Source organism: Schistocerca americana, chromosome 6, assembly GCF_021461395.2.
Source record: "Schistocerca americana isolate TAMUIC-IGC-003095 chromosome 6, iqSchAmer2.1, whole genome shotgun sequence".
NCBI classification, from domain to species: Eukaryota; Metazoa; Arthropoda; class Insecta; order Orthoptera; family Acrididae; genus Schistocerca; species Schistocerca americana.
Genome location: NC_060124.1, coordinates 249,834,777 through 249,858,977, shown reverse-complemented (window position 1 = coordinate 249,858,977; position 24,201 = coordinate 249,834,777). Strand labels below are relative to the sequence as shown.

General features: G+C 38.9%; 1 protein-coding gene across 1 annotated transcript in view; it reads left to right on the top strand.

Moving 5' to 3' along the window:
- The window catches only part of LOC124620075 (dynein axonemal heavy chain 1-like), an 804,068-nt gene that overhangs the window by 305,664 nt on the left and 474,203 nt on the right, over positions 1–24,201 (top strand). Inside the window, exon 25 of the mRNA XM_047146741.1 lies at positions 12,938–13,306. Within this exon, the coding sequence (XP_047002697.1) occupies positions 12,938–13,306 (369 nt within the window). The remainder of the gene's footprint in view (positions 1–12,937; positions 13,307–24,201) is intronic.

Here is a 24,201-nt window from a genome sequence, read left to right as displayed (position 1 = left end):
CATTAGATATAATATTAATGCAGTAATTGTTTTTTGGTAACATATGTTATAGAAAACAATTTTTCAACAAAAACAATCAATTTTTGAAAATGTTTTGGATAGATAAAAAATCTATTCACCTAATGGTGGCAGGAGAACAGACATACAAACGATGTTATGAATGCAAGCTTTCGGAGCCATCAGCCCATTCTTCTGTCAGAAGGGTTGAAGGCGAAGAAAGAGGGATGAAGGGAAAGGGGTAGAGTTCAGAAAAGGCACTCAGAACTGTGTGTCAGGGGAGACTTACTGGACAGGAAGAGAAGCAAATACTAAACCTCACCAGAAAACAGTTTTTCATCTTATGTTATTTTATGTATTTGTAAAATTATTACAGTTCATATGTTACTGTTTGAAATTGATTCACAATACAACACAACACATGTTGTTATATAACACATTTTTCTATCAAAAGATATTTTAATTTTGTTTTCAAATCGTTCCCTTTCTGTGGCTTTGGTGAGCTTGGCAACTTGTTAAACTAAACGAAATGATTGATAAGCAGAACTTAATCTGTAATTTTGGGTTTGTCAAAAATGGTTATTTTTTTGTCCCAGTGTCGTGATCATGTGCATCATTATGGTATATTTTTGGGGGGCAACAAAAAGAGTGTGTACTTTGATAATTATGAAGAACATATAGACACTTTATGACAAGAAACTGTGGCTTACTCTGTGCATAGATCTTATTGTCTTTTCTGTAAATGCACCACTCACCTCGATAATTTGATCACATACTTAAGAAAAATGTAAGTTGTCTTTAAACACAACTCGTAACACTTAGCTATGGACTATCTTTGATGACTGCTAAGGAGATACAAGCTACTATTGATTTTTCTACATATAAAATTAATGTAGTTTACTAACAGAAATCTTCATCCACTTACAACCTAGAATCTTAAGTTACCATTTTCCACTGCCATGATAATACACTTATTAGTTACATTTGTCTGGTGACAGCTACCTGTTTTAAATAAATAAATAATAAATAAATGGTTTATTTGTCCACAATAACAAAGATTTACTGGCTTTCATGTGATAATTGAAGTATTTACTTATTTTCATTATACTATTAACTGCTAGAGATACCAGGTCCTTATGCTGTGCCAGAGAGTGAGATTGTGGTGTCACTGCCTAGCATATCATGCTGGAGTTACAGGGTTGTGCCATGCCATTAATATATAGGAGGATGAGATCAGGGCAACTATTGAGCACTGCTGTACACCATGTGTTAATGTTTCATTGATTGATGGGAAATTGATGACCTTTGTGTGTGTTATTTTTGTATTTTGCTTATGATTCATCAGGTATGTAGATGATTCTCCGATGTTATTTGACGTACAGTATCTTAGAATAACCCATGGTTCACTGAGTCAAAAGATTTTGTCAGGTATATAAATAGATATGCAGCCTACCTCTTCTGGTCCACTGGTCCAGGAGACAGTATACTTCATGCATTAACTATGTAACAGCTGTTGTTGTGCTTTTATGCTTGAGCAGACATTTAGTACATTTAGATGAGCAGTTTCTCTAATACTGCAATTAATAAAATAAGTAAGAGGTTCTGCTATCTTTTGAGCAAATCCTGTAACCCAACTGAGTATGCCATCCCACCCTGATATTTGTTCTTTAACATTTGCACGTCTATTACCATGTGTTTTACATCTTTATTTACTTCCACGGATTTAAAATCAACATTCTGTAGAAGATTATCTGGTGAGGGGTAGTCAACAACAGAAATGAAATACTTAACCAAAGTGCTACCTCTGATATTTTTAATACTTCATTTCTGTGCATGTGTGTTGCTTAATGAGTCAGTGTTCATCATCTTGAGAGTCATTTGTCTCTCTGACTTTGCCATTCACCTGAATCCTAAGGTCTGCAGTTTATATTTTAAAGGTTTTCTTGGGCTGATTATATTGTGTCTTCAAAATCTGCATAATACACTCCTGGAAATTGAAATAAGGACACCGTGAATTCATTGTCCCAGGAAGGGGAAACTTTATTGACACATTCCTGGGGTCAGATACATCACATGATCACACTGACGGAACCACAGGCACATAGACACAGGCAACAGAGCATGCACAATGTCGGCACTAGTACAGTGTATATCCACCTTTCGCAGCAATGCAGGCTGCTATTCTCCCATGGAGACGATCGTAGAGATGCTGGATGTAGTCCTGTGGAACGGCTTGCCATGCCATTTCCACCTGGCGCCTCAGTTGGACCAGCGTTTGTGCTGGACGTGCAGACCGCGTGAGACGACGCTTCATCCAGTACCAAACATGCTCAATGGGGGACAGATCCGGAGATCTTGCTGGCCAGGGTAGTTGACTTACACCTTCTAGAGCACGTTGGGTGGCACGGGATACATGCGGACGTGCATTGTCCTGTTGGAACAGCAAGTTCCCTTGCTGGTCTAGGAATGGTAGAATGATGGGTTCGATGACGGTTTGGATGTACCGTGCACTATTCAGTGTCCCCTCGACGATCACCAGTGGTGTACGGCCAGTGTAGGAGATCGCTCCCCACACCATGATGCCGGGTGTTGGCCCTGTGTGCCTCGGTCGTATGCAGTCCTGATTGTGGCGCTCACCTGCACGGCGCCAAACACGCATACGACCATCATTGGCACCAAGGCAGAAGCAACTCTCATCGCTGAAGACGACACGTCTCCATTCGTCCCTCCATTCACGCCTGTCGCGACACCACTGGAGGCTGGCTGCACGATGTTGGGGCGTGAGCGGAAGACGGCCTAATGGTGTGCGGGACCGTAGCCCAGCTTCATGGAGACAGTTGCGAATGGTCCTCGCCGATACCCCAGGAGCAACAGTGTGCCTAATTTGCTGGGAAGTGGCGGTGCGGTCCCCTACGGCACTGCGTAGGATCCTACGGTCTTGGCGTGCATCCGTGCGTCGCTGCGGTCCGGTCCCAGGTCGACGGGCACGTGCACCTTCCGCCGACCACTGGCGACAACATCGATGTACTGTGGAGACCTCACGCCCCACGTGTTGAGCAATTCGGCGGTACGTCCACCCGGCCTCCCGCATGCCCACTATACGCCCACGCTCAAAGTCCGTCAACTGCACATACGGTTCACGTCCACGCTGTCGCGGCATGCTACCAGTGTTAAAGACTGCGATGGAGCTCCGTATGCCACGGCAAACTGGCTGACACTGATGGCGGCGGTGCACAAATGCTGCGCAGCTAGCGCCATTCGACGGCCAACACCGCGGTTCCTGGTGTGTCCGCTGTGCCGTGCGTGTGATCATTGCTTGTACAGCCCTCTTGCAGTGTCTGGAGCAAGTATGGTGGGTCTGACACACCGGTGTCAATGTGTTCTTTTTTCCATTTCCAGGAGTGTAGTTGTGAGGTTAAGAAGGTTCAGAACACATGTACTCTGCCTGGGCCCGATCAGACACTGTGGAAGTTCTGTAGTATTTTAAAATGGTCTTGCCTTCTCTGAAAGTGTGGCATTAGTGGTAAACAATATCCTATTTTTCCTCTTTTCTGTTATCTTTGAAGGCATTAGTGCTATAGATTTTCTGAGTTTCTGTTGAGCAGTTTCTGGTATTATTGGCATAGATGAATTTAGAAATTCTCTACCATCAGACAGAAGTGGTCAGAATAATGAATACCTAATCTATCAAACAATGGAAAATCCAGGATGAATTTCTGTGCATATGTGTTGCTTAATGAGTCAGTGTTCATCATCTTGAGAGTCATTTATCTCTCTGACTTTGCCATTCACCTGAATCCTAAGGTCTGCAGTTTATATTTTAAAGGTTTTCTTGGGCTGATTGTATTGTGTCTTTAAAATCTTCAGAATAGTTGTGAGGTTAAGAAGGTTCAGAACACACATACTCTGCCTGGGCCTGATCAGACACTGTGAAAGTTCTGTAGTATTATAAAATGGTCTTGCCTTCTCTGAAAGTGTGGCATTAGTGATAAACAATATCATATTTTTTCTCTTTTCTGTTATCTTTGAAGGTATTAATGCTATAAATTTTCTGAGTTTCTGTTGAGCAGTTTCTGGTATTATTGGCATAGATGAATTTAGAAATTCTCTACCATCAGACAGAAGTGGTCAGAATAATGAATACCTAATCCATCAAACAATGGAAAATCCAGGATGGAATGTAAATATACGAGAGAAGGAAAGTTGCCACTCACCATGTAGCGGAGATGCTGAGCCGTGATAGGCACAATAAAAAGAATCATAGCTTTTGGCCATTAAGGTATTTGTCAGCAGTACACAGACACACACACACACACACACACACACACACACACACACACACACACACACACACTAGTATGGTGGGAGTGGCAGAAAGTGAAGTGTTGCAGTTTAGACGGAGGGTATGAGAGAAGGTTCGGAGGGGGTAGGGAGTAAGTAGCGGAAAGGAGAGAAATAAAAATAAAAGAAATTAAAACACTGGGTGTGGCGGTGAAATGACAACTGTGTAGTGCTGGAATGGGAACATGGAGGGGGCTGGATGGGTGAGGACAGTGACTAACGAAGGTTGAGGCCAGGAGGATTATGGGAAAGTAGGATGTACTGTAGGGAAAGTTCCCAGCTGCGCAATTCAGAAAAGCTGGTGTTGGTGGGAAGGATCCATATGGCACAGGCTGTGAAGCAGTTATTGAGATGAGGAGTATCATGTTTGGCGGCGTGTTCAGCTGCAGGTTGGTCCACTTGTTTTTTGGCCACAGTTTGTCGGTGGCCGTTCATGCGGACAGACAGCTTGTTGGTTGTCATGCCTACAAAGAATGCAGCACAGTGGTTGCAACTTAGCTTGTAAATCACATGACTGGTTTCACAGGTAGCCCTGTCTTTGATGTGATAGATAATGTTAGTGACCAGATTGGAATAGGTGGTGGTAGGAGGATGTATGGGACAGGTCTTGCATCTAGGTCTATTACAGGGGTATGAGCCCTGAGGTAAGGGATTGGGAGCAGGGGTTGTGTAAGGATCATCATCATCATCATCATCATCATCATTTAAGACTGATTATACCTTTCAGCGTTCAGTCTGAAGCATAGTCCCCCTTATAAAATTCCTCCATGATCCCCTATTCAGTGCTAACATTGGTGCCTCTTCTGATGTTAAGCCTATTACTTCAAAATCATTCTTAACCGAATCCAGGTACCTTCTCCTTGGTCTGCCCCGACTCCTCCTACCCTCTACTGCTCAACCCATGAGTCTCTTGGGTAACCTTGCTTCTCCCATTCGTGTAACATGACCCCACCATCTAAGCCTGTTCGCCCTGACTGCTACATCTATAGAGTTCATTCCCAGTTTTTCTTTGATTTCCTCATTGTGGACACCTTCCTGCCATTGTTCCCACCTACTAGTACCTGCAATCATCCTAGCTACTTTCATATCTGTAACCTCAACCTTACTGATAAGGTAACCTGAATCCACCCAGCTTTCGCTCCCATACAACAAAGTTGGTCGAAAGATTGAACGGTGCACAGATAACTTAGTCTTGGTACTGACTTCCTTCTTGCAGAAGAGAGTAGATCGTAGCTGAGCACTCACCGCATTAGCTTTGCTACACCTCGCTTCCAGTTCTTTCACTGTGTTGCCATCCTGTGAGAATATGCATCCTAAGTACTTGAAACCATCCACCTGTTCTAACTTTGTTCCTCCTATTTGGCACTCAATCCGTTTATATCTCTTTCCCACTGACATTACTTACGTTTTGGAGATGCTAATCTTCATACCATAGTCCTTACATTTCTGACATAGCTCTGAAATATTACTTTGCAAACTTTCAATCGAATCTGCCATCACAACTAAGTCATCCGCATATGCAAGACTGCTTATTTTGTATTCACATATCTTAATCTCACCCAGCCAGTCTATTGTTTTCAACATATGATCCATAAATAATAACAACAACAGTGGAGACAGGTTGCAGCCTTGACTCACCCCTGAAACTACTCTGAACCATGAACTCAATTTACTGTCAACTCTAACTGCTGCCTGACTATCCACATGTTGTTGTTGTGGTCCTCAGTCCTGAGACTGGTTTGATGCAGCTCTCCATGCTACTCTATCCTGTGCAAGATTCTTCATTTCCCAGTACCTACTGCAACCTACATCTTTCTGAATCTGCTTAATGTATTCATCTCTTGGTCTCCCTCTACGATTTTTACCCTCCACGCTGCCCTCCAATACTAAATTGGTGCTCCCTTGATGCCTCAGAACATGTCCTACCAACCGATCCCTTCTTCTAGTCAAGTTGTGCCACAAACTTCTCTTCTCCCCAATCCTATTCAATACCTCCTCAATAGTCATGTGATCTACCCATCTAATCTTCAGCATTCTTCTGTAGCACCACATTTTGAAAGCTTCTATTCTCTTCTTGTCCAAACTAGTTATCTTCCATGTTTCACTTCCATACATGGTTACACTCCATACAAATATTTTCAGAAACGACTTCCTGGCACTTAAATCTATACTTGATGTTAGCAAATTTCTCTTCTTCAGAAACGCTTTCCTTGCCATTGCCAGTCTACATTTTATATCCTTTGTACTTTGACCATCATCAGTTATTTTGCTCCCCAAATAGCAAAACTCCTTTACTACTTTAAGTGTCTCATTTGCTAATCGAATTCCCTCAGCATCACCCAACTTAATTCGACTACATTCCATTATCCTCCTTTTGCTTTTGTTGATGTTCATCTTATACCCTCCTTTCAAGACACTGTCCATTCTGTTCAACTGCTCTTCTGCGTCCTTTGCTGTCTCTGACAGAATTACTATGTCATCGGCGAACCTCAAAGTTTTTATTTCTTCTCCACGGATTTTAAACCTACTCCGAATTTTTCTGATGCTGAGTGAATTAGACTAGGAAATGAGACACTTAAAGTAGTAAAGGAGTTTTGCTATTTGGGGAGCAAAATAGCTGATGATGGTCGAAGTAGAGAGGATATAAAATGTAGACTGGCAATGGCAAGGAGGGCGTTTCTGAAGAAGAGAAATTTGTTAATATCAAGTATTGATGTAAGTGTCAGGAACTCATTTCTGAACATATTTGTATCGAGTGTAGCCATGTATGGAAGTGAAACGTGGACGATAAATAGTTTAGACAAGAAGAGAATAGAAGCTTTCGAAATGTGGTGCTACAGAAGAATGCTGAAGATTAGATGGGTAGATCACATAACTAATGAGGAGGTATTGAATGTAATTGGGGAGAAGAGGAGTTTGTGGCACAACTTGACTAGAGGAAGGGATCGATTGGTAGGACATGTTCTGAGGCATCAAGGGATCACCAATTGAGTAATGGAGGGCACCGTGGAGGGTAAAAATCATAGAGGGAGACCAAGAGATGAATACACTAAGCAGATTCAGAAGGATGTAGGCTGCAGTAGGTACAGGGAGATGAAGAAGCTTGCACAGGATAGAGTAGCATGGAGAGCTGCATCAAACCAGTCTCAGGACTGAAGACCACAACAACAATTATGGCCAACACTGACCTACCTTTTAATTTCACGTATATGGTCGTTGTGCACACAGCACTCCATGAAGTCGCCAATCAATAGAATTAGTCAACACACACTCTCTCTCTCTCTCTCTCTCAAGAAAATTCAACTCACACCACATGACCGCAGTTTCTGGTCAGACTCCCACCCCCCCGAAGAAAGTGGCTTGTTGTGTTGAGGAGGACCGGGTGATGCAAGTGGAGGAGATGTGTTGAGGGTCTGGATGAATGTACATATCTCGATCCAGATGATGCCATCAGTGAATCTGAATGATGTAAAGGGCTTGGGATTTAGGGTGGATAGAAAGGATTCTCCTAGTGGCCCATAAATGGGGTGGCATAGGATGGTGCCATGCAGATGCCCATAGTCATACGCCGGATTTGTTCATTGGTGATGCCTTCAAAGGGGAAGTAATTGTGGGCAAGAATATAGTTCGTCATGGGAACTAGGAAGGAGGTTGTAGTTTTGGAATTTGTCAGGCATTGGGAAAGGTAGTTTTCAATAGTGGCAAGGCCATGAGCATAAGGGATGTTAGTGTTACAGAAGGTAGCATCAGTAATGATGAGCAGGGCATCATGTGGTAAAGGTACAGTAACTGTGGAGAGTCGGTGGTGGAAATGGTTGTTATCTTTTATATACGAGGGTAGGTTGCAGTTAATAGGCTGAAGATATTGGTTTTCAAGAACAGAGATTCTCTCAGAGGGGCACAGTAACTAGCCACAATGGGGTGTCCTGGGTGGTTGGGTTTATGGACTTTAGGAAGCATGCAGAAGGTAGGACTGGAGATAGTTATAGGGGTGGGGAGATCGATGGATTCCACAGAGAAGTTCCTGAGATGGGCCTAAGGATTTGAGGAGAGTCTGGAGATCCTGCTGGATTTCTGGAATAGTATCACTGTGACATGGTTTGTAGGTGGAAGAATCTGACAGCTGGAAAAGTTCTTCTGCCAGGTACTCTTAGCACTTCAAAACAATAGTAGTGGTGCCTTTGTCAGCAGATACGGTTGTAAGCTCGGGATCAGTTTTTAGGTGGCAGGTTGCAGTTCTTTCTGCAGATCTAAGGTTAACTTACATGTTGAGGGATTTGGGGAATGATGGTGAGGCATGATTTGAGGTTAAAAATATTCTGGAAAGTTAAAGGGATGATTTCAGGGCAGTGGAGGTGTATCACAGTTGGATGGAGGAGTGAACTGAGTCAGGGTTCAACACTGATCTTTGGTTGAGTCTGATTGAGAGGGCTGGTGGCAAAAAAGTGTTTCCATTGTAGGGACCAGGAGAAAGAAAGAAGGTCTATGTGTCCTGCATAATTGAATTTGGGTGTGGGGATAAAGGTGAGGCCTTTGGAAAGGATTAATACTTTTGTGGGACTAAGGCTTCTGGAGGAGAGGTTCATGACTGTGTTTCGGGTCTGTATGGTGGTAGGAGGGAATTTTTTAGGAAGGCATAAATGTAGTAGGTATGTAGGGCAAGATTTGTCAGCTATGAGGGAATGTGGAGGAGGTTTGGGGGTTGTTGTAGAGGTGGTGGGTAGCAGTAGTCCAGGGTGGGAGTTGGAAGTGAACGGGATGGACAGTTTTTGGAGATGGCATTGTGCATGCTACTCTAATTCCTGAAGGTCAGAAGCTTCAGTGTATGATATGGGGTCCTGGAGGTCAGGAGCTTAAATATGTGATACGGGATCCTGGAATTTGGGATTGGTCTGGCATTATCAGCCAGAGACTGTGGTCATTTGTATGTGAGTTGCATTTGCATGATTGCGTGTGTTATCTAATTCTCATGAAGCACTGTTTGGCTGAAAGCTTTGCTTGGCAGTCTTTGTGTTGTGTCTATCTGTGACAGCATCTCCGCCGTATGGTGAGTAGCAACTTTTAATTTCATCTGTATCTGACGAGTGTACATAATTATATTTATCGAGATTTCTTTTTAGCTCTGAATTTTAGTGTGTTATTATTTGTTTGTTATTGGCTACTTGAATTAAATATCATTATTTTTTGGACAAGAAAGACACGTATTTTAATAGAATTGTATAAGATAATGTACTGGAAGTAGATTCCATCAGGAGCTGTAAACTTTTCCCACTTTCGGGTAACAAATGGATTTCAAAATAAAAATGTTCAGGTTCTTTTAGATGATCTGCTAAGAGAGCCAGTTCTTGAGATGGTTAAAATATGAGAAAGGCCATGCTGCATGAACAAAAACAAATGGTAATCAGAAGGGGTAATGTCTTGTGAATAAGGCAGGTGAGGTAAGATATCCCATCAAGGTCCCTTCAGTATTTCTTTCACTCGGTTTGCAACATGTGGTTTGACATTGCCATGAAGCAGAATGACTTTGTCATGTCTCCGAGCATATTGCAGACGTTTTTGTTTAAGGTTGCAATTGACATTGAGTAATTGTGTCTCTTAGCCATCAATATTCACTGTCTGACCTAGTTGCAGCAGCTCATGGTACACCACACCAATAATGGTGCATTTTGTCACTTACCTCAAAATCATTGTCTTTGTAGCATCAAAATTCAATCTCTGGATAATGTTTCTGACAGATCGTGCTTTCCATATGATTCCTCTAGCAAGCAGTGACTTTCTGCAGCAGATTGTTTTGAGATGAAAGTGGAAGAGTGACATTTCCTGCAGATCTGATTTGTAGGTACCTAACGTGACACATTCAGTACACTAGGTACCTATCCTGATGCATTCAGTACTCTAAATAGGTTTATTATTTTCACTCCACATGCTGATCTGGAACCCTAATGCTTCTGTTGTTAAATAGATCTCATGTCACTCTCTGCTATACTGCTCTAGTACAACTACTGCCCTCTCTTCATCCAAAGCAAGAATAAATTAAAGCTCCCAATAACAATGCCAGTGTAGCTATTAATGTGACACTGGCACATAGGTGATGGCAATGTTCATATTATATACTAAATTTTGAGGAGCTGTTTTGCTATCCCTTTCCCAGACATTTTTACCACCAGCTATAATTTAAACATGATTGCCTTTCTTTCATTTAACCTGCTTCTGTGGTAATTTTTTCCACCGTTTACTGAACGTGGTACTAGATTCAACTTTCATGAACATCCTTTGTGTGCAAATTTTTGCAGATGGATGTAGAGGGGCCTTTTCCATGATGTCAGTATAATGTAGGAACATCTTTGCACCTCTTGGCATCAGAATGTTGTTATTTGGAGTTTTGTCAGAAGTTTTATCACCACATTTTGTTTTGTCTCTGTTGGTTGTTTATCACAATCATGCTCTAGTGCCAGAAATTTATATTATGCCATTATCACTGCAGATATATGGGGGGGAGGGGGGTTGTAATTAAACGTTTGCTACTTGAGCCAGTGTAGACGGAAAACTATTTACCGTGTCGGTACCGAAGTTTATAGGACTGATGTTCAGACTGTGTGCTGCAGGATTTCATTTTTAGTAGTGTTAGTGTCATGACTGATCATTAGGTACTGGTACAGTGATGTAGAATTGTAACATTTGCATTAGTGTGCATTACAGTTGCAAACTGTAAATGTAGGTCTGTATAAGTTGAACAAGGCTTTACTCGTAAAACTGTTTTATCAAAACAACAGCAATAGTGCTGCTGCTATTCACAAGTATCAACGCGTTAGAGGAATGTGGAGAGGTCCTCTTTTTGTAGCACGGTTGAAGAACATTATTCAGAATCTCGAATTAACTGGCAACTTTAGAATTGCTGCTAATAGAAGCCAGCTGTTGATTGCACCACAAATTGTCAAGGAAATTAATGTTGCCATGCCTCAGAATGCTGTATGCAATGTGCGATCTTTAAGCAGTACACAAGCTGTGTCTTGACAGCTGAACATTCCATGGTACATCATTCGAAAACTGCTGTGAACGGCTGTGAAATGGATCTCTAATAGTGTTTGTGGCTGTCTTTGATGCAGGTGGTCATCACATTGAGCAATATTTGTAACCTAGCACATGAATTTGGTATGCAATTAAAAAATGTTACCCTTTTGTGCAGAGATTGAAAGTGTTTCTTTCAGTGGTTTATTTGTTATTTCTATTTTGCCTATCCTTACAGATGTTTCCACAAAATTTCATTGTCCTATAGTCACTTGTTTTTCATGGAGGCCCTCTCAGATAGCGGAAGTTTAATAATAACCAGCCCGTGCTTACTCTTCTTGCTTCCTTTCATGGTTTGTTTGGTACATGCTGTATTTTCTGTAAAGAATGACCATTATCAGCTATACTGTCATGGGTTAGGTGACATGACCAAGCTATAAGTATTTCTTCTCCAGCTCTTGACATTTTGTCACTGCTTTTGCATATTTGGAGTTCTCAGTATAATATTAGTTAAGACAATATTTATATGCTGTTTTGACTGTAACATATTTTTCAAGGCATTACCATCACATTATGTAATGTCCCCAAAACTTTCTTGTGTCTCCAGATCTCTTCCATGTCTACAACTGTCTTTCATGACATAAATGGGTAGTAATGATTTGTGCAAAAGTCTACCTGGCAGTTTTCACTTTCATCTGTTTCCTCAGCCCACGTTCGCCTACTATTTACACTCTCTTTTTTTTTCCTGCCGTCGGATTCCAGTCCTCTCTCACAATTAAATTTTGATTTCCCTGAATGTTGTGAGTAATTTATTTTATCCCATCATACCTCTCATCATCATCATCTGTGAAGATAGTAAACATATAGACTTTTACTATTATGGCAGGTGCTGGCTCTGTGTCTGTCTTGGCTATGATAACACATTAACTATTTTTGTTTATAGCAGTTGACTCACAATAGGATTTTTTTATTAGTTACTAGACCTACTCCTGCTTTAACCCCACATGATTTGTGTGGATTACCCTTTTCTCCAGGGTTAGAAGTAATTTAATTGCTGCCGCCATATTTCACTAACTCCAATTATATCGTATAACACCAACCTATCCATTTCTCTCTTTAAATGAAGGTGTCTGACATTCCGCGCTCATGGAATTACACTCCTAAGAAGTCTGTATCAATTCAAAAGGTGGGCTGATTTTACCTCTGAAATATTTTACCCAGTAGTATGTCACCCTCATTAATCCATGCATCAGAGCTACATGTCCTTAGAAATTATAATTACTGTAGTTTCCTCTTGCTTTCAAATATTTGCAGTACCAGCTTGCATCTGCATTAACTATTAATATATTTTTTTAAATTCTTTACTGCATTAGCTAGCTCTCTTTTGTGTACCTCCTCCTGCCCATCACATGTTTTCTTATTGGCTTCTTAGTAACCAAGCCTCCAGAATTGCAGTATTCAATTATTTTATCGTGCTTGTGCAATTATCAACAGAGTTATGAAGCATCAATGTCTTTTCCAGGTTTTAGTAAATTAAATTAACTTTATAATATTTTACCTTTTAATTTTGACATTGGATATTTATTTTCAGACATTGAAGTACCTACAATCGACAACGTTCGATCAAGTGCATTATTAGCCATACTGGTAACATGTGAACACCAGGTTCTATGTGTGGGGCCTACAGGAACAGGAAAGTCAGTGACAGTAGCATCAACACTTTCAAGAGGCTTGCATCGTCGATTTCTTTGTGAATTCTTGGCCTTCTCAGCACGGACATCAGCCAATCAGACACAAGATCTGATAGACTCAAAATTGGACAGGAGGCGAAAAGGTGTTTTTGGGCCACCACTATTGAAGCGACTTGTTTTCTTTATCGATGACCTTAATATGCCAGCCCTGGAAACATTTGGGGCACAACCACCTATTGAACTATTGCGACAGTGGATGGATTTTGGAGGTAGGTCTTGAAATTATGGTGGTAGTAATTGCTTCAGAAATACATGAAAATATTTTGTAGTAAATCTGTGTGTGTGTGTGTGTTTTACTTATTTTGTTAGTTAGTCGGTTGGGTGATTGATTTGGGTGAAGGGGACCAAATAGCGAGATCATCAGTCCCATCAGATAGGGAAGGATGGGGAAGGAAGTCAGCCGTACCCTTTCTAAGGAACCTCCCGTTATTTGCCTGAAAGGATTTAGGGAAATCACAGAAAACCTAAATCCGGATGGCTGGACTCAGGTCTGAACCAACATCCTACCGAATGTAATCTGGTGCGCTAACCACTGCACCATCTCGCTCTGTAGTTAATTTGTACGCCACTATGTAGAAACATGTAAATTTTATGTCACAAGGCCCAAAATTTGAGCTCCACACGAAATTATCCAGGAGCTAATCATACAACAATGCTGTACAGTGCTGCCTGTAAAAGTAGAGAATACTTGAAATTTTGTGTGTGACTGGAACAGTTATACCTCCTTCACTTGCTAACATAAAGATTCCCTTTGTAGACTCTCACAAGAAATCAGAACAATGTAATTCCTAGTTTGTTAATATATACCTTGATCCATTCCACATCCAAAAAAGTACTCCTTCGTGATGGAATCTGTGGGACATGATGAATGAATGAATGAATCAGTGAAAGTTCTCATTAATATTTCACCTTGCTCTGAAATGAATAGAGATCATGAATTCTTCACCAATTAATATTCCATCAAAAGATCTAAAACTTAAGTGACTGTCTGTATTCTATAAGTAAGTATACTTAATTTCTGACCATATATTTTTAATGGAACTAAAGCACAGGATGGGAAAAGTCCATTTGGGTTATTGTGTTCTGGAAACCATCCAGGTACATTGTTGGCATATCCACTGGGGACCAGCATGCAAAATTCCTGAGGGGATTGGGGGGGGGGGGGGGGGTGTTAATTATAGTGAGATAAACAGCAACACTTACACCACCGAAATAGTTCCATTTCAAGAATAATTTTTCATTAGATTACTAATAATAATGCATTGTACTTCATGAAGAACAGTTAAATTTTTAATATCAGAAACAATTGATTGGAAATATTGAATTCGCTGTGGTAGTTTTGTATAGAGTGGCAGTTTTGATTATGTGCTTGACAACTCCATAGTGGGCAGTGACAGAAATTGTAAATGGTTGTTGTCAGTCTATCTATTGAAAACAGTGGAGATAATACTGAAAACAGACACGAAGTGGATTGATTATCCAATTCTTGAAATGTGATAATTTTAATGCTAATATACCATCATTAGATATGGTGGTATCACAAGATTTGCTGAGTGAAAATGTGTGGGAAAATATAATTAAAATACATAGAAGCGATGAAGCAGTCTCAGAGGTGGAGTATTTGTATTTTAATTAGATAAAGTTATAAGCAACAACAAAGATAAACCTACATCATTAAAGAGTGACAGTGCAGTAGGAAATAAGTTTTCAACATCCTTGATGAAAAATCAACCATGTTTAATGTTTACTACTATTAATGAAGAAGACGCATTAGTGATGTTTTGCTGTGCTTGTGTTAAACATGCTCAGCAAGTGTGTAAAACAAATAGAACTTCATCTGGTCAAAAGATGGTATAGCAAGGAAGAATACGGAAAAGAACCTTAATGCCATATATAAACATGAAAAAAGTGTTATTTGGATTGTATACAGCAGGAAAAAATATGCAGAAAGCAAATACATGTTTCTACATGCACAGTAAATGCTTGTGAGCTATTTTAACAAACAGGAAGGAAAAGTAAGATGCAACTGTCACAGTGTTATAATCAGTTTGTGGCCACAAAAAGAGAGTGTAGTTTTCATGACTATCAAGATCTTCTACCAATTACAAAATCATGTGATTTTTTTGAAACTGGCTGACCTTTTTCCCATTTTCATGGACGTGTCAGCTGATAATTTTTCTGAAAAACACTTGAGTTTACATACACAAATAAAAAAATACCACATTCTGCTGTTTTTGTGAAACAGTATCAATGGAAAATGCTGGCACAGAATCCCTTGAAGAAAAATTTATCCAAGCTTTCTGAGAAGATGGCATAGGCATGGAAATGTTTAAGGAAATACCTATAGAATTTCGTTCAGATGGAGCTGTAAGTTTGCCAGTAAAAAAGAAAGTGCTGCAGCTAGAATTTTGAGAAACGTATACCCACACCTGATTAGTGTACACTGTAGGATGGATCCTGTTTATGAACAAGTTTTCAGTGTTATAAATTCTGTTCATAGCTCTCAATGCTTCTTAGATGAACTTAATAAAATTTTCAGTGAACCACATACAGCTGAAAAACCTAAAAACATCGTGGCATCCTTACGCATCACAGCTTACCTGAAAGTTGAAAAGCTGTCATATATGTTGGATTTCTAGTGAGAAGGATGATTAATTGGCAGCATTCAAAGTTTTTATTTGTATCATGCACTTCTTAAATGTAGAATCTGAAGTGCATGAATTATGAAGTAGAGGTCGAAAATTGGCAAGTCTTTATAATAAGCTTTCCTGAGAACAAATTTTCTACTGATGGATTTCTTATCAGATAAATCATGTGATCTGTCTCCAATTACTATAGCAATGCAAAAAGAATGTGTTTCCAACTGTGAAACAGCAAATAAAATTAATTCCACAACACAAACTCTTAAATATATGCTTGTTAAGGATGACCTTTAGTTGAGTTAATGCAAATAAAATTATTTAGTGTACCATAACCTTTAACCCAAAGAGGAAGCTGAAAACAGAGAGTTTGACAGAATAAGAGAACAAATAATCCAAGGTTTAATAAATGAATTTAGAAGGTATCCTTCACATGAAGTGATACTGTGTTTCTCAGTTTAATGGTAAAAGTGGATTGTACAGTAACTCTGATGTATATAAAGCAGCTGAGTTGCTTGGTTTGGATGGTGACACTGCAGTGGAAGGAGTATAAGTCAGGTTGTCTAACCATGAATGTTTTGCCTGTTTTTGAACAATTAATATGGAAATTCAATTCTGTGCATTTCTCAACTGCCACATGTGAATGAGGTGTCAGCATTGCTCATAGTGTCAAACCTGCCAAAAAAATTGTTTGTTGGTGAAACCTTTACAGTCTCTAATGACAGTTAAACCTAATAGGTCACCACTGAATTTGTGAGATGTCTTTACATCTCAGATGTGCCACCTCCAGATGTCCTTCAGGAGGTAAGTCTTACTTGCTAAAGGAAAGGACAGAGCAGGAGCTTATGACTACAAAACTTTTCTTTAAGTTAAGCGTAATTTTGTTTGACATATTTTAATATCTGCATGTCTTTTAAAGTGACAAAATTATTCATGCATGCATTTATATATACTTGTTACTTTCCAAACCATCATTTTTTTGCTCAGTCAAATTTTACCAATACCACACAGTGCTGGAGGTTTTCTGCTACTGGAAGTAAGTTACTCCTTCAGGTTATAGTTGTTGCACTGGTGGGATTATGACAGGACTAATAATTATATGGTGAGCAACATTAATCCATCCACTAATCTATAAGATATTCAAAGTCCACAGCAAGAGGTCCAGCACCAAGCTGTCACAGACACTTGGCCACTTTGAGATGTCTCAGAGATGTATTTGGGGCTTTGGTCCATAGACTTGTATTAGACCATCATATACTGGAAAAAATACCAATTTGATCAAAAAGTTGTTTCAGTTTCTGAAAATATAACATGTGACTGTAATGCACAGGCAGGGGTGGCTTAGAGACTCACATGCACTGAATGTGTGCATTATGGTTGCCTGGAGTGTAGTCTACACCACCTGCACCTGCCCGCCAATGAGCAGACGGGTGCCCTGGAGTGCCTGTGTCCTAAGCGGCAACGATGGAACATATTGATCTAGACACTTAATCATCTGCAGTATGAAGTACAGGATCACTGAAATTCATTCCTTTTATGACATTAGTGTAATGCCAATAATATCTTCTTTTTTGTACCAAATGCATCAAAATGCAATTTTTTGTCCAGGATCATAAGTTACCTTCAGTTACTTGAATTGTGATAATACTAATTTTATATCCATATATGGGGGATGAGTGATTATAAGATATAGGTGCCTGAAGTCCTACTGGGTAATAGATAAAGGAATCTCACTGAAATCATATATCGATTATGACCCATCTGGATAGCCGTGCACATTAACACGCCACTTCAGGATTGAGACAGGCTGACTCTGGATCAAATTTAGAAAATTTAGGAAACGTTCACACACTTTCATGCAGGAAACACTAGGTGCAGACATTTGGAGTATTGTCATATACGATACTTTCACAACACTGTGCCTGGCATCGACAGAATACATTTCACCAATTGTAGCAACTTAGAGAGAAATCTGAGGGAATCCTACTATTTTTCAACAAATGACACAGAAAAAAGACATCATTTCATGTTGGAAAGATGTAATTTGGATACTGCTGAGTTGAACTTTCTCATTAATTATTATATTATTGCAATGGTTGGCCGTCTCTGGAAGACCTTGTAGTGACTGCTATCTCATCTGCAGTACCAACTTCAAACAGGATCTTAATCACTTCCAGTGTGGCTTCAGGAGATACCATTCCATTACTGATAACCAAACTCAGTTGAAAGCGGCTGCATAAGAAACATTTTTATGCAAGCAATAATTAATACCTTTTTGATTTTAAATGCTTTGGAGATCTACATTATTATTACCTAGATAGATAATATCCTTGGACAGCTCCAGCAATAAGGCTTCTGTGGATATCCTCACATTATTATGCAGTCCTCATAGAAACAGTGTTTTTTCATGTAAGAAATAAGTGAATTTCTGACAGACTGATTCGAACAGGAGAATGTTGGCACTCAAGGTAGCATCTTAGATGTTAAGGACTTAGATTTTGTGACTTGATAATTGATTACGGCTTGACATGACTACCACATTGTAGGAATATTTATACTGGATCTCTTAAGGTATTTGTTATGTGAAAGTTCTTTAGTTATAGGTCATAGAGAACAGATAAAATAATTCTGCTCAAATTCTGTCAGAATCTGCAACACTTCCATTGAGGAACATAGTTATCAAATGTCAGTATTTACCAAGAATTAATACTAACTGGCACCTTTGATGCTGAACAATGCACCATCTATTGAAGTGCAGAAGACACTACACTCTAGAAATTAGTTGATGTCTTTATTTTTATTGTCTATCTGTCAGGTTCTGTGGGACTATTCAAGACAGGTGCTTGACCATGGAATGAGTTAGTACATAGTTTATGGAATGCCTATAAGAATTTTTGTAATTGAAATAGTTTTAAAAAAGTTGTGAGAGAGTATATGAATAAACAACACATTAAAAAGTCTTCAGCTGCTGGAAGGAACTCTTGTGCTAAATAGGAGTAGTGTGCCACAAGGAACATTTCAACTTGGATTTGAATACTTAGGGTTTATTACTCAATTTTTTCAGTACTGCTGGAAACTTAACTGATGAAACCTAATGAATAGAGCACACTTTCCATACAGTGCTTAAGAAAGTGTTATCCAAGTGCATATTGTTTTTCCATACAGCTTTCACTGAATGAATGTTGCAGTTTCTTCTGAATGAGTCAGTATTGTCAACAAAAAATCTTGTGAGGGAATATATGTACAAGTGTGGCACATGTGGAATTCCAAGACACTAGAACAACAGCATGCATGTCTTCCATGGCCTGGCACCACAGATGTCTCTGATCACCCTGATCTAAGTTAAGAATATACTTGGTGAGTGCACAGCATTTCCCCTAACCATAACACCATACAAGATAATAGAGTGAAAGTAAGCTAAATAAATAAGACTTGCATTTCAGGGACAGTGAAGATCATTCTTACAGTTAAGACAGAAGCATTCAGCTCCAACAGAAAATGTTAAATGTGATACTTCTCCCCTCATTCCTAAGAATTTAAAATGATTGACTTGACTTTCACTTTTACAAGAGTTCCATGTTACAAACAGTATGCTTTGTGTTTTGTTGCAGTTAACAACCTGTTGCAGAAGTATTGCTTGGTCCACAGAGTCAAAAGGTTTATCAAATAAAAGAAAATAGCTACTGTCCCCAACATGTCATTTAGCCCTGTAGTGCCTTACACACAAAAGAATACATTGCATTTTCTGTGGATACCAGTTACCTGAAACCAAATTGTGAGTCTTGCAGGAAATTGTGTACTGATATGTGCCCCGATCCTCTTGAGCATTCCTTTCTCAAAAACTTTTGGAAACAGTAGTAGCAACAAAACTTGGTAATGTGTCTACATTACATCTTTCACCCTCTTTATGAAGTGCTTTGACTTGTATTTCAGGTTGTTAGGAAAGTGATCACATCTAAAAGACATAGTACACAGTTGATAGATTACAGAACTAAGCTTCTCGTCTGCACACTCTCTCTTAGTGCTCTACAGGCTATTCATCAAATCAGATTGGGTAGTTCAGATGGTTCAGGACACTATACTTATTCTGCAAACGCAGAAGAAACAAGTGGTCTTCTGCTGGTACTTGGGAATCGAGGGAATGAGGAAGCTGACAGAGCAGTGAAAGCAGTGTGAGGAAAACACTGCAGTTCACCACAGCATCCTCCCCAGGCTATCATGTTATGGGTAACAAAGAGAGAGATGGCTGAGTGGGAAAGTCACTGGCTGCAAGTGGGCAATAAAAAGTTGTGGTTGGTCAAACTAGTTATTCAACCATGGTGCACTTCCTTTCACACTCAAAGGACAGACGATGTTGTCTTCACTTGCCTCCAAATCGGACACAACCCAGTGACACATGCTTATCCCTTGCAGCACAGTGATCACCAGAGTACGGTGCTTGTGGTCTGGCTCTCACAGTAGTAGAAGAAGTAGACGTTTATTGTCTCATAACATACGATTTCAAGCCATTGACTTAAAAGTACAGGAGACTCATTAAAACACAAAAACTGGTTTACAATTTTTCGTATAATACCAGTAATATAAAGTACAGTACTGAATAATTACTTAATTAAGCAGTCAATAATTTTTCTTCAAAAGTAACAAACTTTTAAGATCAACAGTCCTAAGTACTTGCTCTCTCCTGCTCAAATTTTCATGTTGTCATTTATGAATTCTTCTGCTGAATAGTAACATTTCTACACTAGTTGCTCATATAAGGATTTTTTCAGTGTTTCTAAATTCATGCTGAGCATTTATCTTCCTTTCATTTTGTTGTAAATTTTCATACCCACATAATGTGGAGTTTGAGCATAAAGTTTTAAATGGTGGATGGGCAGCATGAAATTATTTTGATATCTGGTGTTGTAGTCATGTTGAAAATGATTTGCTACAAATAAATCAGGGTTACTGTGTACAAAGATAATCAGCTCATATATGTATAGTGAGGGAACATTTAGTATACTCAGATTTTTAAGGAGTGGGCGACATGATTTTCTTCAGCATACATTGTGCATATTTCTAATGATGGTTTTCTGAAGTTTTAGTATTTGACATATGGTTTGAGTTACCCAAAAATACAATACCATACCTTATTACTAACTCAAGTAGCTGTGATATACTACTTTTCTTATGCCCATACTGGTAGCATTGTACAATATTCTCATTGCATATGCTAGGCTATTTAATTTGTTTGCAAGGTACTGTATGTGTGATCCCCATGATAGATTTTTATCTAGTTGCATTCCTAGGAATTTCACACAGCTAGCTTCCTGCAAATCCTGGTTTCTGTGACTGACCTGAATATCATTTAATTTTGTTTGCTTTGTTTTAAATTGCATTAACTGAGTCTTTTCCATGTTTAATTTTAACCCATTTAATCAACCAGTTATCTAAGCTTTCTAAAGTATTTAATACAGTTTGTGGAATTTGATCTGTAACGTTACTTTCAATGATTAAAGATGTGTCATCTGCAAATAAAACTGAGTGACACTCAATATTAAGTGGCAGATCATTTATGTAAAACAAAAACAGAATGGGACCTAAGACAGAACCTTGGGGTAGTCTATGTGAAATGGTTTTCCATTTTGAAGCATAAGTTCCTCTCTCTGATGTTATAACCACTCTTTGTCTTCGGTTGGTTAGATGGGACTTAAACCATTCTAATACTGTGCCCCTAATTCCATACTTTTCCAGTTTACAGAGTAGCAAGGAGTGATTCACACTATCAAAGGCCTTTTATAGGTCACAGAAGATTCCTGTGGCTTGCAGTGAGTTGTCTAGAGACGAGATAATTTTATCAACAAATTTATTTATAGCAGATATTGTGGTTTTGCCTTTTTGAAATCCATACTGATTTTTTGAGATTATTTTAAATTTTTCTATGAAATTTTGAATTTGTGCAGTGACTACCTTGTCAAATATTTTTGACAGTGACGGAAGAAGAGAGACTATATGATACTTTCCCATGTGTTCTTTTGTGCCTTTTTTGAATAGTGGCTGAACTACTGCGTACTTCATTGTGCCTGAAAAATAACCTTCTTGAAGGGCTGGTTAACTAGTTAACTATTGTAGTTAGTGGTTGTGCAATTATTTTAGAGACTGCTTTTAACTCTTCTGTTGGTATCCCATCCCATCCTGCTGATGTTTTACTTTTTATTGACAGTATCACATTTTCTATATCTTTTACAGTAGTTTTTGTAATGTACTGAAAAATTCACTGTCAAGTTGCTCAGTGATGAAGAAATTTACCGTGTCTGGATACTCTGCTACGTTGACATTAGATTTGTTTACATTTATAAAGAATTCATTAAGCAATTCAGAAATTTGAGCAGGATTTACAATAGTTTTATCCTCTATCTTGATTTCAGAAAGATCGTGGCCTTTACCTGTGGCACCTGTTACAGCTTTGATCACTGATCATAATGCCTTTGATTTGTTTTCACTATCCAGTATAAATCTATTATTTGCCAGTTCTTTGGCTGCCTTTTCAACTTTTTTAAAAATATGTTTGTAATCTTTTGCATCATGCGTCATGTTCTAACTTCATGTGTGTTTTATGCTGCTAGGAGGGAAGTCTTTGGTCTACTAAGGCCCTTAAATATCAGTTCTAGACAATGACTAGACAATATCAAGAAAATTGTTGACATTTTCTGTGTCATCAGGACTCTTGCTCAGTTCATTTGGTCAGAGATTTTATTGTGTTTTTGGGTGGCTGGTTTATTTTGGCAGTCAACCAGCCAGTTTATGCCATAAGCTGTTTTATTTTTTACTAGTAATGTATGACAATGACCCGAATAGATATACTGGAGTATGTAAACTCTCTGATGATGTAGTAATTGATTGATAATTGCCTGTTTCCTGAAGCTGAATGTAATGTAGTTGTCTTGGAACAACATCTTTCAAGAGTTATATATGTTTACCTGGGCTTATAAAACTGGTTTAACTTTCCAACTATTGACAAGAACTGATTATTAAATATTTTACTCATCTCTGATGATCACTAACAGTTTTAGTCTCACACAAAAGAGGTATAATATGTTGAGCCACCCACATTCTGCCCTGATACTTCTTTCACAATTGACCGTATAGTTTTAATTTTATTCTGAGAGCTTTCTATTCTCTTAGTGTAAAATATTGTTTTAGCGTGTGTGATGATATTCCTCAGCACTTTGCAGTATTGTCTATAGTGAAATTCTGTTACTTGGCTCTGACTGTCCTTCACATTTTGATACAATTCCATCTTCTCCTGTATAATATTCTAGTTCCATTAGTTATCCACATCATTATCTTATTAGTACTGCCATTTTGTGATGGATGGATAAGAGCTACTAATTAACTGATGAAGGTATGATGAAATTTATATGTGTCATTCAAGTTATCAGTATTGTAGACTTCTTGCCAAGTTAGCCCTTTGAGATTGGATTTATATGTCTGCATTGTAAGTGGACTCACTCTAAATATTTTGTTTACTACTTTAGGATATGACACTGTTTTGATTCCTTGTAGTATTACTGTCTTTGCATTATTGTTTGACAGATCTTTACTAATTATTCTCACGTTGTGACCTTCAACTAGACAACGATCTGTGAGGATATTGTCTGCTGCCATGGCACTGTTTCCCTTAATTCTAGCTGGAAAAGTACACTGTTTGTACCAGGTTGTAAGATTCAAGTAAATACACAAACACTCTTTTCTCTGCGGAATCAGTCAGAAAGAATATATTGAAATCACTATGAAACATCAACTATATGCCTTTATTAATAACTGAGTGTAGTGCAGCATCAAGTCTGAATAGGAAAACCTGTAGTCTCCCCCCCCATACTCCCCTCCACCAACCCCAAAATTCCGAACTCTCCCACACAACCTTCAAATATCTGTTCTTTACAATGTTTTGATTTGTAAACTCTTTTGAATGAAACATTATACTTGGCATAAATGGCCACTCTTGTCTTTCGCAATGAACTCCTTGCTTAGAAATCAGATAAGATATACCCCTCCAGAGGAAGGCTTAGTATTTCTTCACTATGTAAATCATGCTCTACAGGGCTGTATTTAGGCAGGTGCAACTTATGCAGCTGCTCAGGGTGGCAAAGTTTTGAGGGCAGCAAAATATTGTCATTGAAAAATTTTTTATGTATAATTTTAGTGTTGATTGCATCAGTATTCAGGCATTCAGTAATTTATTGGGAAAATGTTGACAAATGTTTGGGTCTGTCATTAAACTCACATTTTACTACTAGTCTACCTGTATAATGCCTTCCATGTATGAACACATTAAGGCACTGTCAAACAGGGATTGTGTAGCCTGCGCAGTCTCTGTGCTGTATGCTTTTTTTTTTTTTTTTTTTTTTTTTTTTTTTTTTAAATGATGAAACGGGGCTTGTACCCATGCTAGACTGCCCTTGCTTGTAGCTGGCAGGTTGTGA